Raw genomic sequence first — 27,710 nt, 5'->3', positions numbered from 1 at the left:
GCTCTTAATCATGAATATCCACAGATAATCCGTTTTCATTATTGCAAGGTCTCAATAATGTCCTATTATTTTTAGCTATTCCCCCCCCCCCCCCCCCCCCCCTGTTCTAGAATTAGAAGCAATGAAAGTTGTGTTGGAAATAACATTAATTTAGAATTATGTTGAGAGTTATGGTGAAAATAATGGTGAGAATTATGATGAGAATAATAGTGAGAGTTAGTGCTTCATAGGTTATGGGAGCTAGGAAGGTTTAAGGTTATTGTAACGGTCTAATACTTATGTCCGTTGTAATTGTCATACTTATGGCAATGTCTAGTGTAGGCCTATATAAGTAGGCTAGTCTAGTTGAGTAGTGTGTAGAGGAGTATTTTGTATAACGTAAGAGTGAATTCCTTTATCAGGTATTTTAAGAGTCTCCTCCATATCTCTCTCTAGGAGCTCTGTACATGCCCTTGGGCTATACATCTCCCATATTGTGTCATTTATGCATCATATCTCCCTACCCCAAATTAGTTTTTTCTTATTTTACGCTTCCGCTACTATCCAACAAGTTGGTCATAAACATACAAGTAATATTAGATGAGCGGCTAAAACAGGTACGTGGACCAAATATGCATGCATATACACGTAATTTGACCTACGAACAGTTCATTGGCATATGATATTTGTATTCTATACACATTGTTTTTCAGTATATTAAATTTTGTTTCTTTGTAAAAATTTTAACTAAAATAAGTGGAAAGAATGAGTATGGATTACAAATTTGGGAGTGTGAATTTTTTTTTTTCCTGATACGTACACAAACTGTTTGCAAACATCAATAATTAAATGTTGATGACAAATTGACAGTTGCTTCAAAGTTTCGTAAAATGTTGATTGTTGCTTGATGAGGAATGAGTTTTTCTGATCTTCTTCCAATGATAATTCTATCAGTAGTTGTGGTATCAAATTTTGGTATTACAGTAGTGACACCTAGTGGTTGGCCTTTTCCCCTCCCTCGTATTGAAACCGTAGGTAGTAACAAGTTGCCCTGTGGGGTATGTACGATTGGCCGGCTTGCTGAGTTAATGTTTAGTTACCATTTATGTACGAGCTGGGGCATCTATATATCATTTACTAATTTTGAAGTCATAATAATTGAACTCTGATCTTCATTATCACTGCCTTTAAGGAAAACATGCGTGACTAAAACTATAAAGTACGGTGTTCTGCAGACCCATAACCATCTTCTTAAAACAGCTACGACTATCAAAAAGAACCTTGAACAAAAAGCACGAACTACACCCTGAATTCAGGGAAAACAAAAACAGTGAAACCCTGAATCCCTTTAATTGGTGATCGATGATCTTATTAACACAGAGGCAAATCTGCAGGCGGAGGCTCTATTGTCTGCTGCTCCCCAACTCCATTGTCCACCAAGAAAACCATGGCCAAACCCCAGTTGATATGTACATCCAAGTGACAATGCATCACCCAAGCACCTATACGTACATTAATATATGTCAAATACAAATTAATGTCAAGTGCACATGTGTCAGTATTTAGTCAGTGAATTCATATATCAAAGTAACCCTAGCTAGCTTATTAGTAATTGTTACCTGGATTGTCAGCTACAAATCGGATGACTGCCCAACCATTTGCGGGCACCGACACAGTGTTCCTCAGAGGTGGATCAACAAGGTTAAACTTTTTAGTATCAGTCTTGACATTGAAGTTTCCAAAACCCTCTGCAAGGATGTAGAAATCGTATCCATGAAGATGAATTGGATGGTTCTCTGGTGTGACAATACTTGTGTCTTGTAACACCACCTGCACTCTAGACCCATACTTCAACTTGTATCCCTTTGTTCCAGAACTGGGTTGCCAAAGCGAGCGGCTGACATTCCCAGTGTAATCAAATTTCCGTGGCGGGTTGGCTGGAAAATCACTAGTGTAAACTCCAGGAATGTTTTGCTGGTAAGCTTGGAGAATTGACATGTTGTTTGGAAGCACAAATGAGACATTGTTCATGCTAGCAGTGAAGCGTGTGCCATTGGGGCCTTGGCACCTTCTAGATCGAAAGTGCTTAGGGCATTTGTTGAGTCCAAGACCGAGTGTGAAGAAGAGGTTCTCGTCGATTTCAGTTGGGATTTCGACTTTTCTAGGGCTTCTGAAGCTCTTAGTGAAGGCAGATGCAGTGTTTGTGTCATTGAAAGCTGGCAGCTTTGGCATTATGGGTTTAATTACTGTTTTACCCTTTTTGCAACTAGTAGTGTTGCAACGGACGGACTTGTATTCAAGAATGGCTGTGGTGGTGGTGTTGTCAAATGGAGCGTTTTGTGCACTGAAATAGGCACGTGCCGCCAAGTAGTATCGAGATGGTGGCTTGTCCCCGGTGATTAAAACATCGGTGGTCTGGCCGGGTCCTAGCATCAGAACTGTGGTGGTGAAAGGCTTGGTGTAAGAGGCATCAGCACCGACCACAGTCAGCTTGTGGTTGGCGACGGAGAAGAAAAGAGGTTGGTTGAGGGCGGCGTTTATCACTCTCAAAAGGTTGGTCTCACCGGATTCTATGGGAACTACGATAGTCCCTGCATACGTAGAAATAATCACATCATGGATGAATATTACGTTATTACATTCGCAAAATCTGTGTACGAAAATTTATTCTGTAGATTTACGTGTTATAAGTTGTATTTTATTTGTTCAACTTTGATTACTTAATTAGGTAACTCTAGCTAACAAGATTTATTTTAGAAATATACTGAATGGGGATTAAGAACCAAACCTTTGCTGGAGCAATTGTAAAGATCACCAGGTTGACCGTTGATGGTGTATGCATCAGAAACATTCGGAGCTGCTCCTGTGCGAGTTGCTGTCCTCACCACGTCAATAGGGTTAGCGTCCCACCACTCACCGAGAAGAAGTGTTGCTTGACGATTTGGTTTAGGGAATGGATACGAGTCTCCTTGTTTTGGATGAATAATAAGTGCTCCATACACGGTGGCTCTAAGCCATGAGCTATGAGCGTGCCACCACAAAGTACCTTCTTGGCCCTGGACTGTGAACCGGTAGGTGTAACTCCCTCCTGGCCTAATCGGGCATTGAGTTACAAATTCGGGCCCATCCGCCCATCCAGTTCTCATTTGCCGAATACCATGCCTGAAATGTATGTATATATTTCAATAAGTCAATAAGTCATGTTAACTTCTGACGAGAAAATGAAGAAGAGAGATCCAAGAGCATCATTATTTATGCATGTATGTGGTTTAACCAAATTGTAGTTCGGCCTCAACCATATGGTAATTACCAGTGAATCGTGACGTTGTATCGAGCTTTGTTGGTAACTTTGACAACCAGAGTGTCGCCATTGTTTACTACCAAGGTTGGTCCAGGGTACTGTCCATTCACAGTGATGCTGTTGTGGATTTTGCACAGCCTCTTCACTGGTGTTGCTTGAATCTATATCAGTTCCATTCCATAGTTAATTAGATGTTCAGTAACTAACTAGGAATAAAATGAATAGAGTTAACTAAATGATCTAAATGATATATATATATATATATATATATATATATATATATATATATATATATAACTTACAACAAATTCATGGTGGTGAGCTTTGGGATTGGCCAAGGTCGACACTGCTGATGAAGCAAAGAGGAGGCAAAGGCCGAGTAGGAAAATGCTACTGAGCTCCATTTGCTTAAGCTAGCTTTAGTTTGAAACTTTGAATATTGAGATGTAATTGGATTAGTGAGTGACAAAGTGATAGATAGGGGATGCTTTATATATAGGAAATAATAGGTTTGTTGTTTGAGGTTGTCATGCAGATTACGTTTTGATTGATGAACTTAGTTCCACCCTATAGGAGTTGTTGCACGGTTGTACCCACTCGCCTATATAACCAATTAAGTTAGTTCTATGATAGTGAAGGCTTGCTATACAAGTCTTCTTTCGGATTGAATAAATGAGTTTTGTTTGGATCCTCGAAGTTGACCGTTATTTACACATACACACACAGATAACAACATTTTTCTTTTTTGAGATGAACACAAATAACAACATTGGTCAAACCTATTATTCATAATCGTATAATTTCATTTCTTCAAAACTTTATTTGCAGCTTTACTTATTTGCACCAGGAAGATCAATAATGTTTGAGCAGAGAGATTAGTGAGAACAACTACGTACTCTTGAGTGTTACAAATTCCATTAACTATCTCCACCATGTAATCAAATTCGCAAGAGAGTGTTTTCTCACTTTTTAGTATTATTTATTGTGTTAGTAAAAGCAAACGAAGTCATGTATATATTGAATTTTTTTTTCATTTAAATACTTAAATTAATGTGTCAATATTCATCTCTAGACTTGCAAAAAAAAAAAAATATATATATATATATATATATATATATATATATATATATATATATAGGCTTGCTCTGCTAAGGAGGTCCGTTCCTTAGCTAAGGAATGGATTTCCATATTTTGACCACTTTACGATCACATATTTACATCTTAACCGTTCAGTTTTTAGGTCCTAATGTATAGATCATGTCTGCAAATTTTCAGCCAAATTGATGATCGTTAAGGCATCCAAAACTGCAATTTACAATTATGAACGCGAACGGTTCTGGTTGGACAGATTTGGTTCGTTAATTGATTTAATTGAGTTCGATACCTTAACGATCATCAATTTGGCTTAAGATTGTAGAAGTGATCTATACATTATGATCTAAAAACTGAACGGTTAAGATGTAAATATGTGCTCGAAAAGTGGTAAAAATATAGAAATCCGTTCCTTAACTAAGGAACGGACCTCCTTAGCAGAATGTGTGTGTGTGTATATATATATATATATATATATATATATATATGGTCATGCTTGAGTGGAATTCTATCTACCGGAAAAGTGCATCTTAAATAAAATTGTCGCCTTAAAAAGGGAATGAAAAGGTATTAATTTGTCATATACTAAAGCAATCGTTAAGCCTCGTACTTAAGTGGTAAAAAAAAGTAAGAAATAGAGTTAGAACTAGAATATACTATGATCTCATTCAATTCTTCCAAAACTTACAATCATCAATTTAACAACTTGATTGAAGCAATAAATATGAACTTGGTGAGTATATTATTTATGTGACTTGATATATAGTCCACGTACAACATGTGATGGTCACGATCGAAATGATAAACTAGTCGGTTAGACAAGTAGTGTAGATGGTTGGGTGCAGGGTATTTATCCATGTTCAATATATATGGACCAACCTTGACCAAATAAATTAGTTGCCCTTTTGAAAGGAAATTAAGATGATGAGTGGATTAAATCATCTCGATCTGAAATGAAAGATTTGATTTGCTCGACCAACCCCAGCATATCTAACAGCAATTCTGTTAGTTAAAACTCGAGTTGTAGTAATTAAATTCTATTTTTTATATGAATTACGTGGCCAATCAAATACCATATATGGGAACAACGACATTCCTTATGAGTTATAGATTTCGGAGAATATGAGATCAAAAGTGAAAGTAAGACAACAAACTATATTCAGTGATAACTGAGGGTTATATGGAAAGAAAACAATAAAGCATATTACTAGCTCATTTGGGCGTGTGGTGAATTTTCAAGCCATATACGTACGTGGACAACTTTGGGTGACGTGGAGCCCGTGTGGCTGCGAGGCATGCACACATGGGAGAACCCGTTCCGATATCATGATAAAGTAATCTGGGGTTCACATCCAAAACCAATTGGCAATGAATGAAGTGGCCCAAACCCTTATAAACTCATATGCAATGTCTCATTTTTCTCATGTAGGATGTATATATTCTCAACAATCACAATATTAAGCACAAACGATTTTCTGAACAACAGAATCTATCAAATGCGTCGAATTATATTTGTATGTGATTATCGGACAGTGTATATGTACAATTGCATAGGGAGTGACATGCAGCAGTTTTGTTCAGTTGCATACTTTGTTGGAGACAAACATCCTTAAACGCTGTAGTTGTCTTCCAATCAGCTGCACTAGTCCTCTAATCAAATTTCTAAATCTATGGGATACAACTATGAATAAGAAAAGAGCAATAGCTAGAGAAGCGCCACTAATAAGGAATAGACCACGGAAGTCGTAGAGGTCAATCCTATTGGGATCTCTCTTATTAATATCCTCATCAGACATGAGAATTGTTTTTCTGAGAAACCAGGTCTTCTCCATTTCTATAATCTTTTCTTCCTGTCTCAGACGTTCAATTTTCCTTGACACATCATGAACCAATTTTGAACCTTTAGGGAAGACCTGAAATGCCAAAAATTGACAACAAATTAATAGGCTGATGAATAAGCTCTATAGATTTAGACAATGCCCAAATGCTCAACCAAATAAGCATGATTCTAATCAAATTGCTAACACGGTTTTGGATTTAGCTCAATTTGTGCATAGTAGATTAGTAGCAAACTAAAGACATGGGTAGTCGGTGTTCTTGGAGACAGAAGGATGGAAGCATAACAATGTCTCCCATATTTTCGAAGCTGAATAACTTGTAGCATCCAATCCAACTAGAACATTATTTGTTGGAACATAATGCATTCACTACACCAAAAATGGTCTTTTACGGCCCACCATGTGCGCCGTAAAAGCCTATTTACGGCGCACAAAAGCATTTTGTAAATGCTGGCGCCGTAAAAGACCTCATGTCTTTTACGGCGCGCAAAAATGCGTCATAAAAGAACAATTAACACGCCATAAAAGTGGTTCCACAAATGTGATTGAGGTCATTTACAGCCCACATTGCATGCCGTAAAAGACCTTCTATTTAAGGCATACCCATGCACGCCGTGAAAGAGTGACTGAATTCCTATTTTAAGGCACACTCTGAGCGCCGTAAATGAGGTCTTTTCAAACAAAAAAAAAAATTATATTGCTCAAATGTCATATTCATATTCATATTACCCTCACTATAAGTAATCACATTTACAAAGTAACAATTGGAAATGTATTGGTAGAATTCATTACATCAATCAATTAACCCCGTCCCCAAATTCTAGTAAGCAAAGGACCAAACAAAAATTAAAACAATTCATAGCTGCTGCTGAAGCCAGCAATGCTTCACATTTGTCAAGCATGGCATGGCTTTCTTCTACGCTGCTACAACAGCAAGTTCTGAAACCAAACCATTCACCCCCTCCACCTGCTCATATAAAGTTTCAAACTATTAGGTACTTATCTAGCTAGTAAACCAAACATTAGTTAGCAATTGCTGAACGCTTCGGACAATCTCCTCATAATTATCTGATAGTATGAAAATTTAATGCAACAAATTCTCAGTAAATACCTCAAATCCATATGTGAGCAAACTAACAGAAGAACAGAAAAGGAAAGAAAAATGTAAATACCATAGGTATTCCCAGCTCTTTGAGGTCATTTTCTCCCATCTGCTTCAATGCAGTCATATCAATCTGCACAAGATCATAAATGTTACTAATAAGCTGAATCGAAAAATTTTAGAAACTTATTGTCTCCTTCACTTACAATTATCTATTTAACCTAACAAAACTCCAGTGTTTAACCAACTGGGTAAGTCTTAAAAACAGTTTCAGATATGTGCTGCTTTGCTAATATGATTGGGAAATAATGTTTGTTTCCTATGCTGGATCCTACAACTACCAAGTACCAAATGAGCTCGAACATAGTCATAAGACCATGCCACTATCAAGTAGTAAGGTAATAAACACATGAGAGATTTGATGCCCAACAAACCTATAATAAGATACTGTATACAAAAAGATGTTATGAACTAGGAACCAAAATCTAAATATCCTTAAAAAAATGTGAACACATAACATACTAGAAACAAATATAGCAAGAAACATACTTCCTCAGCCTTGAATATAATGGCATATTTTCCCAATCCGAGGTGTTGCAGCAAGCCATCTACTGTCTGTTGTTCATCACCCTAAAAATAACACCCAGAAAAAAGGTAAAAACTCAAAGAAAATAAATAAATAAAATTGAGGAAGGAAACAAAGATTATAGTGGTGACTCGTATAAAAAAAAAAAAAAAAAAGTAGCTCCTTGCACACAGTGAAATGAGCAAATGACTAGCACATGAATTGTGTAATAAAACCCAAACCAAATGGTGAAACAGTTCAAGTTTAACATATTCTATAACAGCATAGTTATCAGGTGAAGAGACAAAACTACGTTATGTATGAGCAACCCTTTAAGTAAATAGTAATTATAGTGCAAAACAAGCTCAGGAACAGAATTATAGCAAGGTAAGTTGTTTCCTTGCATCTCTAAGGACAAAGGCAAAAGTTTGTCATAGACAAAGGCCTACAAGCATAATCATGGCACAATTTTTCACTTTATTAACATTTTGACCTTGAATGCCTGTGTGCACGTTTTGGACCACTCCAAAAACCAGCCTATCCAACTTGTATTTTGAAGCAGAGCCTACCGAAAACTATTTACGATTAAGAATCTATGGCTTCTGGAACTCGACCTCTAACATCAGATGCAATGAATAGTCATCCTCCAAAGGTGGAGGGTCTAACAAGTTCATCTCTCAACCTCTGTGTTCTGTTTTTATTTTTCTATCAGCATTACATATACTAAACTAATATAGTGATTGACGTGCCATTGCTCAAACGCAGCACCATCTTATCACATTTCTTGCTTTCAAATTTCAGGACTAAAGTGATCAACAGCCTCTGTTTTAGCACTTATAGTTTATCTATTTCAGGAAACTGGCTATGCAATTGCCACTTACAGAACTTCGAACGACCTGCTGTCCTTAGTCTTTCCTACCAACTGGACAAGGCATGCTTGCAACATGACTGATGCTTATAACTATAGGAGAGAAGTTTGACATGCACAATGCACACAGAACTTAAAGTTCAATCCGAATATCCTACAATTCTAGATAATGCCTAGTTAGCTAGTAAGATCAATATTCTGAAATGTATATTCTTACCACAAACATAAATAAAATTAAAGAATTTCTTCAACTCAGTTACTACGACATCAATACTCAATAAGCTAAGCTAGAGTGGGGCAACAAAACATAAGAGCAAAAAGTAAATGACATGTACCACATATGGAGGTTTCTGTACAGTGCTACTCAGTGGAGGAACTTGGTTCATATGGGGTGGGGCGGCTGCCATATGCGCTGCTACAACAGCAAGTTCTGAAACCAAACCATTCACCCCCTCCACCTGCTCATATAAAGTTTCAAACTATTAGGTACTTATCTAGCTAATAAAAAGTCATCTTGAATGAAATGAAGAATATATTTGTAATAACCTCGTTTGAGGATCTTATGATTATAGAGCACGGCTTTATCCTCGTGGGGAGGATCTCATAATTATAGAGAATGGCTTTATCCTCGTGGGGAGGATCTCTTGATTATAGACCATCTTTATCTCTCTCTCACTCTCTTTCTCTTCCGAAACCCATTCGAAAACAGAGCACGGCTTCTCCAATCTCTCTCTCGCACCACAGGCCACCAAACGACGCCGGACAACGTCCTACGCCTTCGTCTCTTCCTTACACAGCTTCAGGTGGCAGCCTTTCGCTGTCTTGTGGCCATACACGGCGGTGGAGCTTGAGGCCGGTTTAACCCCGATTTGGTTCCAAACTCGATATCTCACACCACCGGGCACCGATCCTTTCCAAACTTCATCCTCGAGCTCATCTCAACTTCCTGAAGCCCCCAGAAGCAGCCTTGCACGGCGGCACAGCCGTAGCAGCAAACTACAAGTCAACCCTTCCAAGAACGAAACCGGAGCTATCGATCCAAATATCTCGAGCTACAGGACGTCGTTTTGAGTGATTCTTGAACCAGTGAGCTCGCCTTGAAGTTCTGAACAACTCTCCAGAAGGAATCGAAGCCTGAAATTGAAGTTTTGACGTCGAAATCAAGCCTTGCCGGATTCTGCAAATTTTCGCCGGATTCTGCAAATTTTCCGGCCATCTCGACTGTTTTAGGTAATTTCAACCACTTCCGGTCATTTTCAGCTTACATGGTAGTTATGAAAGTTGTTAAGCATGATGAGAGGAAGAAGAGCAGCCCGGCCCCGACACCATTGGTGGTGGTCGGCGGCGGCTCTGCTACTAACTCCGGCGGCGGCTCTGCCACTAACTCCGGCGGCCCTTTCCGGCCACCTCCGGGGATCAAAAATATGGTTTCTGTACATTTTCAGATTCTATATTTCAATACGATCATTTCGACGTATTATACGCAATTTTTGGATATCGTATGATTAAGTTATGAATTCTACGATTTCGATCGATTTCGATCGTTCGATTTGTGATCTGTGAAGATCGGACCGTCCGATGGACTTGTAGTTTGGATATGTTGATCATATGACTGTCCCAGTGGCTTTGTGTGGTCATGAGCGAAGATCCGACCGTTGGATCTTCGTATAATTGCTAAACAGTGATTAGGGAGGCGATTCGTGAGAATCCGTCAGTTGGATTTTCGTATAAATTAGCGGAAATGTTAGTAAGGATGATTCAGGAAGATCTGACCGTTGGATCTTCGTGATGATTTTTGGAGGATGATCCTAAAGGCGATCCGTGAGGATCCGACCGTTGGATCATCGTTTAATTTCAATCCGACCGTTGGATTATCGTTTGAGTATGTTTTTGAGTTATTGGCTAAGTGAAGGTCATGTTTGATTAGGTGATTGACGGTCTTCCTTGGGTGAGCGGTTTCGGTGTGTATTGTGTTAAATTGAAGACGCAGCGGGAATATCGAGGTGAGTAAACCTCACGTGGTTCATATTACGAACCGAGTACTTTTAATTAATTTATTTTGTTGTCATTGTGTGAAAATATTTATGGAATAAATATTTGTTTTAAATTATGTGGACTTGATCAACTACGGTCCATAGGTAAGTAAAATGATTTCTATTATACAAAATGAATTTCATGATTTTCTTGTGTGAACTATAGTTGGTATTAGTGGTCATTCCTGAGTGGGTGATTACGTATATATATATTTACGTGATTATATATGGAATGGTGTGACATGGAGATGTGTGATTTTATAATGATTTAATTGATGTGAAATCGAAAACGTGATTTACCATATTCATTTATGATGATAGTGATTGGTGGAATTATATTGAAAATTCATGGATGACGTGGTATTGAGTGATGATATGATTGAGTATGGATTGGTGATTTTTGGAGTTGTATTTTGAGTACATATATACACAATAATAGTACGTGTTAATGGTTTGATCCGTTGGGGATCTAACTAACGATAAGTAAAGAGAGAGAGAGAGAGAGAGAGAGAGAGATTGACACAAGATGTATAGTGGTTCGCCTCCGCATGAGCGGGAGACTACGTCCACTTGAAAGCTATTCTAGTGTGTCGAGCCTTGCGGCCTAACAAGATTACAAGAGATGTAATGAATGTGTTGAGTTGTGGGAGGAGGCATTCCTTTTATAGATGAAGGAATGCTTCTCTTTTACTTGTTCTTCGATGTCGGACAAGCAAAGTTACTATTCTAGTCTATTTAACATGTAAAAAGCTATGTTATGGAGGCATGTTGGCAAGGGCGGGAAGGTGGCTTCCCGGTGGCGGATTTGTGACTTCCGGATACCGTGGCGTAGCTTGAACATAGGGCTACACGATGGATGTCGCGGTTGGGCCTTGCCATGTCTCGTGGATGTCCCAAAGTGGGTGTTACTTATGCTTGGTGACGTAGTAAATACTCCATATTATTGGAGGTATGTACAAGTCCCCGAAGTCCCCAAGTAAGAGGAGCTTCTTGGTTGGGGAGTTCAAATCATGAAGTCATCAAGCATAAGTAACCGGGCGGTACGGAGCCCCTACAAGTCCCCGAACTCCGTAAGCAAGAAGGGACTCGGTAACCTGCACAACAAAAACAAAAAGCAGGCATACGTAGAATGCGCGTTGCATGGAGCAACAAATGTGAATTGTATGGATATGCGTTGGCATACATAAACGTATGAGGGGCGTGATACATGTTGATGTATACACGCGAATGGCGTCGAGGACGATCGATTATGACGTACAAACTCGAGAGCGCGTACGGCCGTGTGAGCATATGGATTGCATATGATAAATGTAAGTTGTATGAGCGCTGCGAAGGTAAGCGTTTGGAACGTGTAAATGATGAGTACGTGAACGCTTGTGTTGGTTTGGTTGTCGCTCGTATTAATGGAACGCGAAAAAGAATTCAATTTGTCGGGAGCGACAAATGGTAGAAGAATTCCATGTTCCATTAATGTGTGGTGTGTCGAGTAGACATGAATGTGAAGATTGGGAATGCCGGGAAGGCGTGAGCGGGAAGCTCGAGGATTGCCGGGAAGGCATGAGCGGGAAGCTCGAGGGTGATGAGCGGAAGCTCAATGGGTTGCCGGGAAGGCATGAGCGGGAAGCTCGTGAGCGAAAGCTCAATGGGGTGCCGGGAAGGCATGAGCGGGAAGCTCGTGAGCGGAAGCTCAAGGGGGTGCCGGGAAGGCATGAGCGGGAAGCTCGTGAGCGGAAGCTCAATGGGGCGGGCCCCTGGTAGGCCCCGCTAGAGAGTCCCCGACTCCCCAGCCATGTTTGTTGAGGGGGAGCTGCACGGAGCAGAGGGTGTTGGGAAGCGATCCCAATCTTTGGTACCCAAGCGTAGGGGTTAACTGCCGGATCAATGGCTGCCGTAGGCTGCGTTAACTAGTCCCTTGCTGCCGGATCAATGGCTATTTATGAGGCGTTGCCTGACCGCATGGTGGTTTTGGTCGTAGACCGTGGATGTGTACAGTATGTATGTGCATGAAAAAATGACAAACACATAGAGCAAGCATGTACAAGTAGTAAAGTGGCCAAGAACATGTCGTAGGCATGCTTAAGGGTCATGGAGACATGTATAGACATGTCAATAGCCCTAATGGAAAGAGCGTAAGAGATAAGACATTGTTACTTATCTCGTAGTAATGTGGAGGCTAGCGGAGTTGGCCGAGCATGGCGGTTCATTGCTCCGGTGAAGTACCATAGTAGGAAGCCAATGATTTCACGAATCTTGAAAAGGTGTTCGGTGATTATGTTTCCTTAGCATAAGATACAGTAAGCGATTAGTACTCTTTCCATATAATTAAATTGATGAAATATATATATGCCAAAGATATTTAATGTGACATGCGAGAATGTCATAGTGGTGATCATAGTGATATGATTGCTTCACACATATGCATGGTGTTAATGTGCAGACACACACATTCACGTGACGTTGATATATATATCTCAAGAAATATATGATTTGAGAGGCAAGAAAAGCCTAGCAGAGAAGTATATCATGTCATGAGTCATGCTCAACTTATGTGCCCACTGATGATTATATTAATTATGAGATAATATATATAGCTTTTGGCAAAGAACACATGTGAACGTAAAGTTTACATGCTAGTACACATGGGAGACTAGCGGTACATATGCCTCATGTCTAATTGTCAAGCAAGCTGTCATAATGTATGTGTATATACAAATATACATGTGTAAAAGTGAGGAGCGAGTAGTGATGTACTAGGGACAAGCGCAGGGGCTTGGTTCATCACCGTTATGCATGTGTATGAGCTAAGAGAAATCATGGGATATATAAATGATATATGGATGAGTACAGGCAAGGCACTCGAATTATGCCGCTGATTGCAGCACGTGAGAGTGCAATTGCATTAATGCATAAAAAGTGTGGACAGAGCATGACTTTGACGTGGTATTAAATTGATTAACCATGCCTGTGTGTACCAACTGCTCTACACGTGAATAACCAGAGAGAGATAAGAAGACTTATCTTGTTGGTAACTAGAGCAGGGCGGCCAAAGAAGACATCAGTGTGAAGAGAGGAAGATGGCAGCTAGCGGTTTGGCGGAAAATGGCAGCTAGCGGTGGCGCAGAAAACCGCTGCCGCGGACTGGGCATAGCGGAGGAAGCTCTGCCGGCGGGGATTCTTTGGCGGAATTGACGGTGCTTCATGGTATGCTGGGCGGAAACTCAGGGCTCAGCGGAGACTCGACGGACCTGGAGTTCAGCGGGGAATGGGTGCTGCCGCTGACGGAGTTCGGCGGAAGACTCTAAGCCCAGCGAAGGCAGCAGTGGGCTGACGCTAGAGTGCCGCTGACATTAGCGGTGCTGCTGTTCGAAAGTTCGTCGGAGCTTGTGGCAGCAGTCAGAGCTGGCGGACGACCTGGCCGGCGGTGTCTCTTGGCGGACGACCTGGCCGGCGGTGTCTCTTGGCGGACGACCCTCCGGCAGAGGGCTCAGAGCTGCAACCCGGCGGAGTAGGCCAGCAGAGCAGTGGTGATGAAGCTAGTGGAAGCTCGGGGGAGGAGGCGCTGGGCATGCCGGCGCTGGGCTGGGCTGGCGGTGACCAGCGGAGCTTTGGCGCGTAGCGGTGAAGGTCAGCGGTGACCTTGATGGATATCTAGCGGAGTTGCCCGCTGGTGTCCAGACTGCAGTTGGGAGAATGATATGAGCGGAGGAAAAGCCAGCGGAGGCGCTGGCGGTGTTGGCCGGGGGCACTGTATGTAGCGGAGCATGGTGAGCTGGGCGGTGGTGTGCCGCCAGTGAGGTCGGCGGAGTTTTAGGCCGACGGAGAAGGCTTGGCGGAGGTTTCCCGGTGGAACTGGGGTGCAGCACGTGAGTTGCTGCAGTGTCGCTGGGCGGAGGAAGCGCCGGAGTTTGCAGCTGGCGGAGCTACGAGTTGGGCGGTAGGGGAGGCAGGACACAACGCAGCGATGAAGAAGGAAGTGGCAAGGGTGTCCAGAAAAAATGTCTGGGTGCCCAGAGAAATTTTGGCCGCCAAATTTTTTTTTTTTTTTTTTGGTGGTGCCAGCGTTGACCAAGCTTTGATGGGCGTTGACCAGCCCAAACGTTGGTGTTTTGAGCAGTTTCCGCAAGTTTTGACCACTTCTTGGGCGTTGACTAACTCCGCTGGGCGTTGACCACGTGTTGACCAGCCTGCAAGGTGCAAATTTCTGCACACTCTGCTCTAGTTGCCGCCAAGAAACATTAATTCAAACATAAACTCAAAGAAAGAAGGAATTTCTTCAAGCTCCGCTGAGCAGACTTAGCTCACGGTAGGTGACGAAGCCATTGTGTTGGCTTCCCACAGACGGCGCCAATGTTAATGGTTTGATCCGTTGGGGATCTAACTAACGATAAGTAAAGAGAGAGAGAGAGAGAGAGAGATTGACACAAGATGTATAGTGGTTCGCCTCCGCATGAGCGGGAGACTACGTCCACTTGAAAGCTATTCTAGTGTGTCGAGCCTTGCGGCCTAACAAGATTACAAGAGATGTAATGAATGTGTTGAGTTGTGGGAGGAGGCATTCCTTTTATAGATGAAGGAATGCTTCTCTTTTACTTGTTCTTCGATGTGGGACAAGCAAAGTTACTATTCTAGTCTATTTAACATGTAAAAAGCTATGTTATGGAGGCATGTTGGCAAGGGCGGGAAGGTGGCTTCCCGGTGGCGGATTTGTGACTTCCGGATACCGTGGCGTAGCTTGAACATAGGGCTACACGATGGATGTCGCGGTTGGGCCTTGCCATGTCTCGTGGATGTCCCAAAGTGGGTGTTACTTATGCTTGGTGACGTAGTAAATACTCCATATTATTGGAGGTATGTACAGTACGTATCATGATATTATTGATCCTATTGTGTGAAAGAATATTATTGTACTCGATTTTGGTTTTAGGGTCAACATAGTGACCAGTATGGGGGAATCGGATGCTCTAATACTAGGTGGATGATGGGCAACGATTGGTTGAGTTTAGGGTCAACATAGTGACCAGTATGAGGGAATCGGATGCTCTAATACTAGGTGGATGATGGGCTACGATCGGTTGAGTATAAGAGATGCCATAACCCTTATCGGGTGATGGGCTAAGTTGAGTATGTGTATCGGATGTTCTAACCTATGTTGATGAACTACGATATTGACAATCATGTCGGATGCCATAACCTAGGCCAGGTGATGGGCTACGATTCAGTTAGAGCTCTAGTCTGTCAGTCACCGTATTTGTATAAATACGCTTTCGGGGTTTTGAGAAGAAAGATGTGAGTTTAGATCCCGTATTAATCTTTGGTGATTTAGAGTTGGTGATTTTAGTGACTGATTTTGGGGATTGTGGATTGCTTCGTGGATGTTGTGATTGTTGGTTGTTTGTTTGAGTTAAAAGAAATATGATTTAATAAATCAACAGTTCATTCTTGTTTACTCATACGAGCTGTCAAAAGCTTACCGGGTTTGGTGTTGTTGCAATCCCGGTACACTATTCAAATTGTGTAGCGGGTAATCCTGCAGGTCAGGAGAATCACGGCGGTGATCGTGCGGGTTAGAGTATTTGTTATAGTTTTACAGCAATTGTAATAGTGAGGTGAGTTAAGCTCATTTGAGCCTTACAATTTGATTTGGTGAGAGTGTGCTGTAATAAATAACTTGAGAAGTTGGTTTATTGTATTATTGAGAGGTGTGAAGTGTGGTTGTTCGTGAGAAAAAAATTCAGGACGTTTATTTGTAATTGTTATTATTCATGTTTCGGATTTGAATTGGTTATTCAAAATTCGGGGCGTGACAGTTTGGTATCAGAGCGTAAGGTACATATTTGGTGATAATCAGTACTCCCCGAGTGATGGCCCGTCTGCAGCGGATCCCCATCATATACTCTTCGGTACTGGTATAATCATTGGGTATGTCTTAGTATGGGGTCTAGACAGTGTGTAAGTCCGTAGGACGGTAGAATTGTCTTGTAGGTTCGTTTTAGAATAAGTTTTGCTTCCGTGAGTTGCAATCTTCGAGGAATGGAAACCTCCGGATTTAACTCTGATGAGTCGGTGAGAATTGATTTATGGAATTGAGGTTCATTTGGATGTTGAAGTGTTTGGTTGAAGGCATGGTGTTGACCTATGCACGTATCTAATGTGGATACGGGTATTAATCGATAGTAATTTTGTCTTCTTAAGTTGGACATACATATGTTTTTGGATGAGATGTATGTATCAAGGATTAGATATCTTGTTTCGTAACGAGATGTCTTAGTGGAGTTTTGGTAATTGACTTGTGCTACGTATTTAAAGCGGCTTTGAGGTAACTATACTAATCTTGTATAAGATTGAGTAATTAGTATAGATTGAGAAGGTTTTGTAGTGATTCTATATACACTACGTAATGAACTTTTAGAAGGAAAAATTATGAGTAAAAGCATAGGTTTTTCCCTGATGTCTATAGTAGACTTGTGCATATGGCAACCTTTGTGGCAGTGCTTGTAGTGCTTTAGTGGTAGCTGTGTGACAAAGAATTTTTGTGGAACTTGTGAGTAGTATTGCGGTTAGGGAAGAGATTGTTGTGATTTTCGAGCTTAGTGATGTAAATTTGGAAATACTTAGGTTACCTATAAGGAGGGTAGTAGAGTTTATTATCGATGTGAGGTGAAGTATGGTACCTGTAGCAATAGCATCTATGGTGTGTGCTGGAGATTCTAAGAAAAGAAAAGTTGTATGCAAAGCTTGGGAAGTGTTTAGCTTTATTATTCCTTGATTTTAGCTAGACCTTTGTGTGACTTGATTTACAGTTGCGTTTTGAGAGTGATTGTTGGGGATATATCTCTATGATAGATTTTGTGTATGGTTTGACATATGGAAAGATTTATACGACCTTGTGATAGGGTTGATTGTGAAGAGACATTGTGTCGACATATGAGCTGAGGTGATAATGTTGTTTTGCAACCCTAGGGGTGCTAGTGTTGTATTATCAATGCATTGGAACAGATGTTGTGAAAATAGGATTTTGAACGGGGGTATAGTTAGGGTGAGATATTAGGTGCTTTACCAGTATTGATTGGTGAATCAAGATATGTCTTACGTAAGGTTGGAGACTAATCTAGAAAACTTCAAGGAATAACTAGAAGTACGAGTGCAGCAGAGCTGGCTAATTTTGAAAGAGCAATGGGTGACCAAGGTTCGATTCTTGGTGGCGTTGTTGGTTGTTTTTAAAGAAAAGACTACCACATACATTCAGTCTTATTGATTCAGCCACTTTACAAAAAAAAAAAAAAAAAAAAAAAAAATAATGGAGGACTACACTGTACTAAGCCAAGTCAGCAGCCCCGGAGGGGTTGAGGCTGAGCTCAAGGGAAATGTGAGAGCCACCGTCGTAGCCGTCCGAGCCACCGGAATAGTAGCCATAGCCGCTACCTCCCTCGGAAGTAGTCTTTAGGTTGCCAAGGATGTCCTCACCGGGCATGGGGAACAAAGGAAGAGTTTCAATCTCCTGGTGATCTTCTCCTCGTTGTTCCATGGAAGTTTGTTCTTCATCCCTGCCAAAGAAAGTAGTACTAGTACTAGTAGTGAAGGGTGAGGAGAAATGCGGGTCAACACTGCAGTCGACCCATGGCCCAAAATTGAGATCAATGGATCCACCAGCACCAGTAGAACTAGTGGACCCAAAATTGATGTCAATGGATCCACCAGCTGGCCCAAAATTGATGTCGATGGATCCACCAGCACCAGTAGAACCAGTGGACCCAAAATTGAGATCAATGGATCCACCAGTACCAGGAGAACTAGTTCCCATGGGCACTTGAGCAGCCTGATTGCACCTCTTCATCTGCTTCTCTCGAGCCCTGACGTTCTGGAACCAAAAGTAAATGTTCTTGCCCTCAACCTGTCCATACTGGTTCAGCTGGAGACAGATCTCGTGAATGTGCTCTGTAGTTGGGCACTTAACTCCCTTGTCGTAGTAAAGATCCTTGAGGATTCTTATTTGATCTGGAGTAGGAATCCACCTGGTACGGCTTCGCCAGAAATCCGTGTTGGCACTACTCCCGGCTGCTTGGTTGTTTCCTACATCCTCGATTTGTTGCTGGGTTTGTAGCTCCATTAGTTGCAGAGTTCGTGGTTCCATGGTGATGAGTTGAGAGGAAGTGTAAATTGAAGAACGAAGTTGTTGAGTGTTTGTGGGAGACTGACCTTAGAAGGATTAAGGTTGATGAAGGGGTGTTGGAGATCTGAAAGTTCAGAGAAAAGAAGAGATTGAATCTACCAGATGGAAGAGAAGATCGGGAGGAGAAGGATTGAAATTGATGAAGAAAGGATTTGAGTTTCGAGAGGAAGGCTGAAGAGTTTGAGAGAGAATGGCTGGGGAAAATTTCTTTTCTTTGGTGTGAACAGTTTTTCTCCAGAATGCACCTATTTATAGAACAAGGTGAGCAGATCTCCACCATTGGATGGACGATCTCTGAGATTCAAACTACGCGTTGGATTAAAGTCGCCCAAAAACACGGAAAAGCTGTTGGCGCGTGGAGAGCGCGTGAGGGAACCGGAGGAATCTCGAGGAGCTGTGACCGACAAGCTTTAGCCGAAAGTAGATCTGATTTCCGTAAATCACGGAAAAGACAAGTCGTGGCATGTGGACTGTGCAAGGGCACTTCACGGATCAATGCCCACAACTGTAGCTGTGGTTGGAGGCCCGATGGGCCGGATTGCAGAAACAGTTCTGGGTATTTTTGGGCCGGTTTGCAGAAATAGTTTTGGGTATTGTGGGCCGGATTTCAGAAACAGTTTTGGGTATTTTTTGGGCTGGATTGCTGATACAGTTTTGGGTACTTCATGGGCCGGTTTGATGAAAAAGTTGGTAAATAAAAAGAATTGTATGGATAACAACGAGAACAGCTTGTGCTCTAGTGGTTGAAGAGCAAAGCTCTTGTACAAGAGGTCAGAGGTTCGAACCTTGCCTCCCCCTTTATTTTATTTATGTCGCCTATGACATAATAAATATAACGCGTGTGCATATATTAATGAAAGCAGCTCTTGCTTCAGTGGTTGGGAGCAAAACCTTCGTGTTTGAGGTCGGGAGCTCGAACCTTACCTCCTACAAATATTTTTGGATCTCGTATATGCTTGATATACGGACGTATATACGGTATGTACGGTATGCATACGTATATACGGTCTGTACGGTATTCATGCGTATATACGGTCGGTATGATATACATATGGTATGTACGGTATGTATACGTATGTAAAGTCGATACGGTATATCAACGGTATGTACAACTTCATACCGTAGTCGAGCTGAAAGTTGGTGGGCCGAGTTTCCAGCCCAAATGTTCGGCCCGAATGTTAAGCCCAATGTTCAGCCCAAATGGTCAGCCCAAATGGCCGGTTCAAATGCTTAGCCCAAGGATTGGGCAAGCCCAAGCTATCATTACTGGGAGTAAACGCGGGTTAGTGGACCCTCCCAGAGCCCACAAGAAGGCCAAGTGGCCCATGATGAATAAGAAGATGTTGTGGAGGTGTTTAACCTTCTTTAAATTATGAGTGTAGTGAAGCATTGTTCTTCTACACATTATTTTGTGTGGTTAAGTTTGACTAATAATTGTAGTTAAACTCTTGCCTGTCATTTCTTGTTTTGGAGTGGTTGTGGATGGTTGGTTGTGCGATGAATGCCTCATGGTTGGTTGTGTGATGTATGCCTCATGGTTGAGGAGAGTGTGTGGGTTGGTCAATGCTACACCTTATCGTGATGTGTTATGAGATGATATGACCTTTGTGGTTGAAACTGTTCGTGTCTTGGATAGTTCTACGAAGAGGCTTAGTAGGAAGGAGGTTGAGCTTGTGTAGGTGTTGTGGAGTCACCATGATGATGGTGATGCATCTTGTGAGTTGGAATCAGATATGAGATGGATATATTCACAGTTGTTTGACGATGAGCATGCAAGAATTTCGGGACGAAATTCCTTTAAGGGGGGTAGATTGTAATAACCTCGTTTCAGGATCTCATGATTATAGAGCACGGCTTTATCCTCGTTGGGAGGATCTCATAATTATAGAGAATGGCTTTATCCTCGTGGGGAGGATCTCTTGATTATAGACCATCTTTATCTCTCTCTCACTCTCTTTCTCTTCCGAAACCCATTCGAAAACAGAGCACGGCTTCTCCAATCTCTCTCTCGCACCACAGGCCACCAAACGACGCCGGACAACGTCCTACGCCTTCGTCTCTTCCTTACACAGCTTCAGGTGGCAGCCTTTCGCTGTCTTGTGGCCATACACGGCGGTGGAGCTTGAGGCCGGTTTAACCCCGATTTGGTTCCAAACTCGATATCTCACACCACCGGGCACCGATCCTTTCCAAACTTCATCCTCGAGCTCATCTCAACTTCCTGAAGCCCCCAGAAGCAGCCTTGCACGGCGGCGCAGCCGTAGCAGCAAACTACAAGTCAACCCTTCCAAGAACGAAACCGGAGCTATCGATCCAAATATCTCGAGCTACAGGACGTCGTTTTGAGTGATTCTTGAACCAGTGAGCTCGCCTTGAAGTTCTGAACAACTCTCCAGAAGGAATCGAAGCCTGAAATTGAAGTTTTGACGTCGAAATCAAGCCTTGCCGGATTCTGCAAATTTTCCGGCCATCTCGACTGTTTTAGGTAATTTCAACCACTTCCGGTCATTTTCAGCTTACATGGTAGTTATGAAAGTTGTTAAGCATGATGAGAGGAAGAAGAGCAGCCCGGCCCCGACACCATTGGTGGTGGTCGGCGGCGGCTTTGCCACTAACTCCGGCGGCCCTTTCCGGCCACCTCCGGGGATCAAAAATATGGTTTCTGTACATTTTCAGATTCTATATTTCAATACGATCATTTCAACGTATTATACGCAATTTTTGGATATCGTATGATTAAGTTATGAATTCTACGATTTCGATCGATTTCGATCGTTCGATTTGTGATCTGTGAAGATCGGACCGTCCGATGGACTTGTAGTTTGGATATGTTGATCATATGACTGTCCCAGTGGCTTTGTGTGGTCATGAGCGAAGATCCGACCGTTGGATCTTCGTATAATTGCAAAACAGTGATTAGGGAGGCGATTCATGAGAATCCGTCCGTTGGATTTTCGTATAAATTAGCGGAAATGTTAGTAAGGATGATTCAGGAAGATCTGACCGTTGGATCTTCGTGATGATTTTTGGAGGATGATCCTAAAGGCGATCCGTGAGGATGATTCAGGAAGATCTGACCGTTGGATCTTCGTGATGATTTTTGGAGGATGATCCTAAAGGCGATCCGTGAGGATCCGACCGTTGGATCATCGTTTAATTTCAATCCGACCGTTGGATCATCGTTTAATTTCAATCCGACCGTTGGATTATCGTTTGAGTATGTTTTTGAGTTATTGGCTAAGTGAAGGTCATGTTTGATTAGGTGATTGACGGTCTTCCTTGGGTGAGCGGTTTCGGTGTGTATTGTGTTAAATTGAAGACGCAGCGGGAATATCGAGGTGAGTAAACCTCACGTGGTTCATATTACGAACCGAGTACTTTTAATTAATTTATTTTGTTGTCATTGTGTGAAAATATTTATGGAATAAATATTTGTTTTAAATTATGTGGACTTGATCAACTACGGTCCATAGGTAAGTAAAATGATTTCTATTATACAAAATGAATTTCATGATTTTCTTGTGTGAACTATAGTTGGTATTAGTGGTCATTCCTGAGTGGGTGATTACGTATATATATATTTACGTGATTATATATGGAATGGTGTGACATGGAGATGTGTGATTTTATAATGATTTAATTGATGTGAAATCGAAAACGTGATTTATCATATTCATTTATGATGATAGTGATTGGTGGAATTATATTGAAAATTCATGGATGACGTGGTATTGAGTGATGATATGATTGAGTATGGATTGGTGATTTTTGGAGTTGTATTTTGAGTACATATATACACAATAATAGTACGTATCATGATATTATTGATCCTATTGTGTGAAAGAATATTATTGTACTCGATTTTGGTTTTAGGGTCAACATAGTGACCAGTATGGGGGAATCGGATGCTCTAATACTAAGTGGATGATGGGCTACGATTGGTTGAGTTTAGGGTCAACATAGTGACCAGTATGAGGGAATCGGATGCTCTAATACTAGGTGGATGATGGGCTACGATCGGTTGAGTATAAGAGATGCCATAACCCTTATCGGGTGATGGGCTAAGTTGAGTATGTGTATCGGATGTTCTAACCTATGTTGATGAACTACGATATTGACAATCATGTCGGATGCCATAACCTAGGCCAGGTGATGGGCTACGATTCAGTTAGAGCTCTAGTCTGTCAGTCACCGTATTTGTATAAATACGCTTTCGGGGTTTTGAGAAGAAAGATGTGAGTTTAGATCCCGTATTAATCTTTGGTGATTTAGAGTTGGTGATTTTAGTGACTGATTTTGGGGATTGTGGATTGCTTCGTGGATGTTGTGATTGTTGGTTGTTTGTTTGAGTTAAAAGAAATATGATTTAATAAATCAACAGTTCATTCTTGTTTACTCATACGAGCTGTCAAAAGCTTACCGGGTTTGGTGTTGTTGCAATCCCGGTACACTATTCAAATTGTGTAGCGGGTAATCCTGCAGGTCAGGAGAATCACGGCGGTGATCGTGCGGGTTAGAGTATTTGTTATAGTTTTACAGCAATTGTAATAGTGAGGTGAGTTAAGCTCATTTGAGCCTTACAATTTGATTTGGTGAGAGTGTGCTGTAATAAATAACTTGAGAAGTTGGTTTATTGTATTATTGAGAGGTGTGAAGTGTGGTTGTTCGTGAGAAAAAAATTCAGGACGTTTATTTGTAATTGTTATTATTCATGTTTCGGATTTGAATTGGTTATTCAAAATTCGGGGCGTGACAATATTCTCAGCTAAAATAAAAACCACTTCAACCACTTCACAAACCAATCAGCAACTGTCAAAGAAGAATTGTGGTAACCATATAGTATCTTCCAAATAATAGTTTGGCACCATGGTATACAGAGGAGTTCTTTTTTTTTTTTTTACAAGAGAATATACAATATAAGAAGGGAGCGATGATCAACTGCACAAAAATTACACTTTGCTTTCAGTTCAAAATTTATTCTTAATAAAATAACCAATTAGCCAAAACAACAAAACTCACCTTCACACAAAGTGGAAAGTTCTTGCCCCTTTTATGTTGAACATATCTGAAAGCATAAATCAAATATAGAGGACCTTGTCATTAGAATGAAAGAAAAATTCAGCCATGATAAAGAAAATCAATAATAGTGACACAAAAAAAGAAAAAGAAAAAAACTGAAAACAAGAACATACCTAACAAACATAGCTCAACTTGCCAGCGAAATAGACAAAAGCTGAGGATTATCACATGGTTGTAACTGTGTAGATAAAATGCTTTACCTTTCATTTGATCAGAAAGAAACTTAAGCTGCTCCCCAAGCTTGACTGAGAGAGGAAGCCTGAACATAACATAGAAAGGTACTTCATGTTTCATAGGTCATCAGATGTGACTCAAAGCATTTGAGAAGTCACACGAGATAGATAGTCAGAGTCACTAAACATGTTGAGAATTCAACTGAGAATTTAATGTCCTCATAGTTCATTCAAGAAAAAGGTCATGTCCAGAGTAGTACCTTTAATGTCCTCAAATTTAAGCAGCCAACTCAAACTAAACAAAGTACTAATAATTTAAGTGAAAATGCCACACTACAAAGAGGGCACACATAGTTTAGCAATTCCAATCTTATCAACATTTATATATAGCGCATATGTCAATGTATTTACCAGAATAACTCAGAAACTAAATATATTGCGCCCCACCCACAACTACTCTTGCATATTACGCTTAAAACGATTAGGTGTAGAAGATGGCCCCACTCCCATTCCCTAATAATATGCAGCTGCCTATGATTAAGCTTAATTTCGTGGTTAGCACCAATGCTTACTTTATTCAACAAGCTATTATCAGAAAACTGATTGAAGTAATAATATGTCAATATTCCGTCCAACAACAAAACATGATATGCCAATCAGGTAATACTCATACAAATATGCAATGAACTTAGACTAGCATACCAACACGGAGCTGCATGTATATATTATACATTACAGAGGACATGGAGAATTGAAGAGGATCGCTCTACTATTTAAGTATACTATAGATCATAACATCTATGCACAACACAAGGAGAACAAGTACATTACACTAACTATATAAGAGAAAAGAGTTACAAGTACATTGTCAATTCTGCAGATATGTGTAATCATAACTTGAGTCCGATAAGTAGAAAAGAGCAACAAGAGAGGAAAAAAAAAATCAAAATGTATACAGAAAGAATAAATCTTGAGAGCTTGTTACTCCAGAACAAAAAATCCCTAAAGAGGGAGATCGAGGAAAGCCTGTCACAATTCATGGCCGGGCCTAGAAGGTATTGCACAAAAACTTCCAAACCATAAGAGCCATTACCTACAAATTGAAAAGGAGAGAAGGATTACTCATTCATGCTGAGCAAATTTGCTTTGCTCTGACATTGGATTTGAGCACCATCATTCGGAAATCGCCGCCCACCACCATTGCTCCTGCAAGTCCACGATCGGTGATGCTGCGCTGACAACCTACCCACAATCCATCGCCTCGATTATCACAGCCAACACCAAGGCCACCGCCAGTTCTAACAAAGCATACCACATCTTTGAAAGGAACGCCGCACTGGTGGCCAGGCCACCATGCCCAATCTTTCGGATCCGGAGTCGCCGCCGCCTCTTCATCGCTAGCCCCACCGCCTCTTCATTGCCAGCCCCACCGCCACAAGAAAAAGTGGCCAAAGCCACCATATCGAGATGCGATGCTCGACCTCGCTCCGGTGAAACCCTCGCCAATCCACCACCACTCGGGGAAGAAGTCCAGCTATACCAGAAGAGAAAAATAAAGGAAAAAAGGTCGAAGCCAACCCAGATCCCCAAGAGGAGAATCAGGAGATGTTGGATTTGAGCTCCTTCTATATGCAAAGGCGAGAGAGAGAGTGAGAGAGAGGAAGGGATGGCTGGCTGATAATGTCAGGGTTTGGGTCTGGCGTTTGTTTTGTGAAGATTGGGTTTATTAGTAAGAGGTAGATTGGGTTTATTAGTAAGAGGTCGATTGGGTGGGAGATTAGAATTTTAGCCGAAATAAATAGGCGGGTTCTCAAAATATGTGGGGCACTTATTTACGGCACACTCTAAAAGCATGCCGTGAAAGACCAACTAGAAAAGTCTTTTACGGCGTGCTTTGGCACGTATTAAAATCATGCCGTGAAAGACCAACTAGAAAAAGTCTTTTACGGCGTGTTTTTGCACATATTAAAAGCATGCTGTGAAAGACCAACTAGAAAGTTTTTTACGGCACGCAATCAAAACACGCCATAAAAGACTAAGTAAGAGGAGTCTTTTACGGCGCTCATTTGGAGCACGCCGTAAAAGGCTAACAGAGAGGAGTCTTTTACGGCGCGCATTCAAAGCACGCCATACAAGACTAAGCAAGAGGAGTCTTTTACGGCGCTCATTTGGAGAACGCCGTAAAAAGCTACAGAGAGGAGTCTTTTACGGCGCGCATAATATGCACGCTGTAAATTTTAGGCAGTAAAAGCCCAGATTTCTTGTAGTGATTCCCAATGTGGAATTACTCTCAACACAAGCCCTGAGGGCAGCCGCCTCAGGCCACCGGCTCCCGGAGGCCTCCGAAGTTCCTGTATATATGTTATAGATGTTGATATATAGGTTATTTGCTCCAACACGCACGAAACTGGGCGTTGCTCTAGTGGAAGTCAAGTCAGTCAGCATCTTCTCGACCAGAGTTCGAATCCCACGCCTGTCTTCTATATACTTTTTAATCTTTTCAATCAATTATCTAATTAAGTGGCTTGAGAAGGGTCCAAATTGAACCTTCCTATTTTTTATTTTTTTCAGAAATTACTTAAGTTAATTTTTCTTGGACCTCGTGCCCAACCCACCTTTTTTATTTTTTTTCCTTTTCCTTTTCCTTTTCCTTTTCCTTTTCCATATGAGCTTTCCCTTTCCTTTTTCTATATGAATAACTATTCCTTTTCCTTCTCCGTATGGAAAAATTTGAAAATGAATATTTTTATTTTGTTATTAATTTCATATTTATTTTTATTCAAAATACATGATTTTTTACTGTTAGGCCCCGTTTGGTTGACCGGAATTTACAGTGGGAAAATGAATTGTACTAGTTTTCCTTTCAAGGATGGAATGGAATTGATTTAGCATTTCCATTTGTGGTGTTTGGAAGGATTCAAGACTTGAGAATAGAAAATGGTTTGAGAGAATTAATTTGTTAATGATTTTCCAATAATGCCAAATCAAATTAAATATGGAAGATTAAAATTGAATGAATGGAGATAAGAATTATTAATTGACCAGATTTTATGAGGGGCTAAACAAGTAAATTTTCAATTCCATTGAGTGAATGAATTGAAATTCCACACCCTAGATGATATTTCTATTCTGCCTCTTTTACGGAATTGAACTCCGGTCAACTCATTTATTTTACTTTCCTTTCCAAACTTATGACTTAACCAAACACGACAATTTTTTTTTTTTATTACAAGGAGAGAAGTTTTAAATACACACCCCTAATTACTTAATACACACTCCTTACTCAATACACTTACCATTTAATTTCTTATTCTAATATTTTACTAAATACACAACCCAAATTACCCAAAATATCCTTAAACTAAAAAACCATGAAATAAACTGTTATTATTATTATTATTTTTTTGAATAAAAGGGCTAGTGCGGCTGCCCTCAAGCCTCGATTAATGAAACTATCGAATACAAAGGGGGGACATTGAGCCTATACCCCTGATTACAATAAGCATCTAG

At 40.9% G+C, this 27,710-nt stretch overlaps 2 protein-coding genes and 1 pseudogene across 3 annotated transcripts; all 3 read right to left on the bottom strand.

Moving 5' to 3' along the window:
* Positions 1 to 1,137: 1,137 nt before the first annotated feature.
* LOC133717312 (laccase-12-like) lies at positions 1,138 to 3,725 on the bottom strand. The gene is made up of 5 exons (XM_062143998.1): positions 3,583 to 3,725; positions 3,290 to 3,441; positions 2,768 to 3,141; positions 1,599 to 2,570; positions 1,138 to 1,481 (listed from the first exon to the last, which is right to left on the bottom strand). The coding sequence occupies exons 1-5, from the start codon at positions 3,682 to 3,684 to the stop codon at positions 1,351 to 1,353; spliced, it is 1,731 nt and encodes a 576-aa protein (XP_061999982.1). The 5' UTR covers positions 3,685 to 3,725; the 3' UTR covers positions 1,138 to 1,350.
* Positions 3,726 to 5,949: 2,224 nt separating this feature from the next.
* The window catches only part of LOC133716466 (glutamate receptor 1.2-like), an 88,441-nt pseudogene continuing 66,680 nt past the window's right edge, over positions 5,950 to 27,710 (bottom strand).
* LOC133714465 (uncharacterized) lies at positions 6,928 to 25,865 on the bottom strand. 2 transcript variants are annotated; one of them, XM_062140590.1, is made up of 7 exons: positions 25,323 to 25,865; positions 24,141 to 24,286; positions 23,968 to 24,041; positions 9,081 to 9,203; positions 7,862 to 7,942; positions 7,383 to 7,445; positions 6,928 to 7,177 (listed from the first exon to the last, which is right to left on the bottom strand). In XM_062140590.1, exons 1-7 carry the CDS (start codon positions 25,328 to 25,330, stop codon positions 7,127 to 7,129), a joined length of 546 nt encoding a protein of 181 aa, XP_061996574.1. In that variant the 5' UTR covers positions 25,331 to 25,865; the 3' UTR covers positions 6,928 to 7,126. The 2 variants fall into 2 exon arrangements, with proteins under 2 accessions (XP_061996574.1, XP_061996575.1); XM_062140591.1 differs by lacking the exon at positions 25,323 to 25,865 and having other exon boundaries at positions 23,968 to 24,013; positions 24,141 to 24,281.

This window comes from Rosa rugosa, chromosome 6, assembly GCF_958449725.1.
Source record: "Rosa rugosa chromosome 6, drRosRugo1.1, whole genome shotgun sequence".
Classification (NCBI taxonomy): domain Eukaryota; kingdom Viridiplantae; phylum Streptophyta; class Magnoliopsida; order Rosales; family Rosaceae; genus Rosa; species Rosa rugosa.
Note: the sequence above shows the minus strand (reverse complement) of the source record. Positions and strands in the feature narration are given on the sequence as shown.

Excerpts from the sequence above, each read along its gene's own strand:
- LOC133714465 (XM_062140590.1), bottom strand. Across the intron at positions 24,042-24,140 it reads AGTTGAGCTATGTTTGTTAG|GTCCTCTATATTTGATTTAT; the intron begins GTATGTTCTTGT and ends TCTAATGACAAG. Across the intron at positions 7,178-7,382 it reads AAGAGCTGGGAATACCTATG|GTGGAGGGGGTGAATGGTTT; the intron begins GTATTTACATTT and ends TTATATGAGCAG.
- LOC133717312 (XM_062143998.1), bottom strand. The coding sequence starts at position 3,684 with ATGGAGCTCAGTAGCATTTTCCTACTCGGCCTTTGCCTCCTCTTTGCT. Across the intron at positions 3,442-3,582 it reads CTCACCACCATGAATTTGTT|ATTCAAGCAACACCAGTGAA; the intron begins GTAAGTTATATA and ends GAACTGATATAG. Across the intron at positions 3,142-3,289 it reads TACAACGTCACGATTCACTG|GCATGGTATTCGGCAAATGA; the intron begins GTAATTACCATA and ends CATACATTTCAG.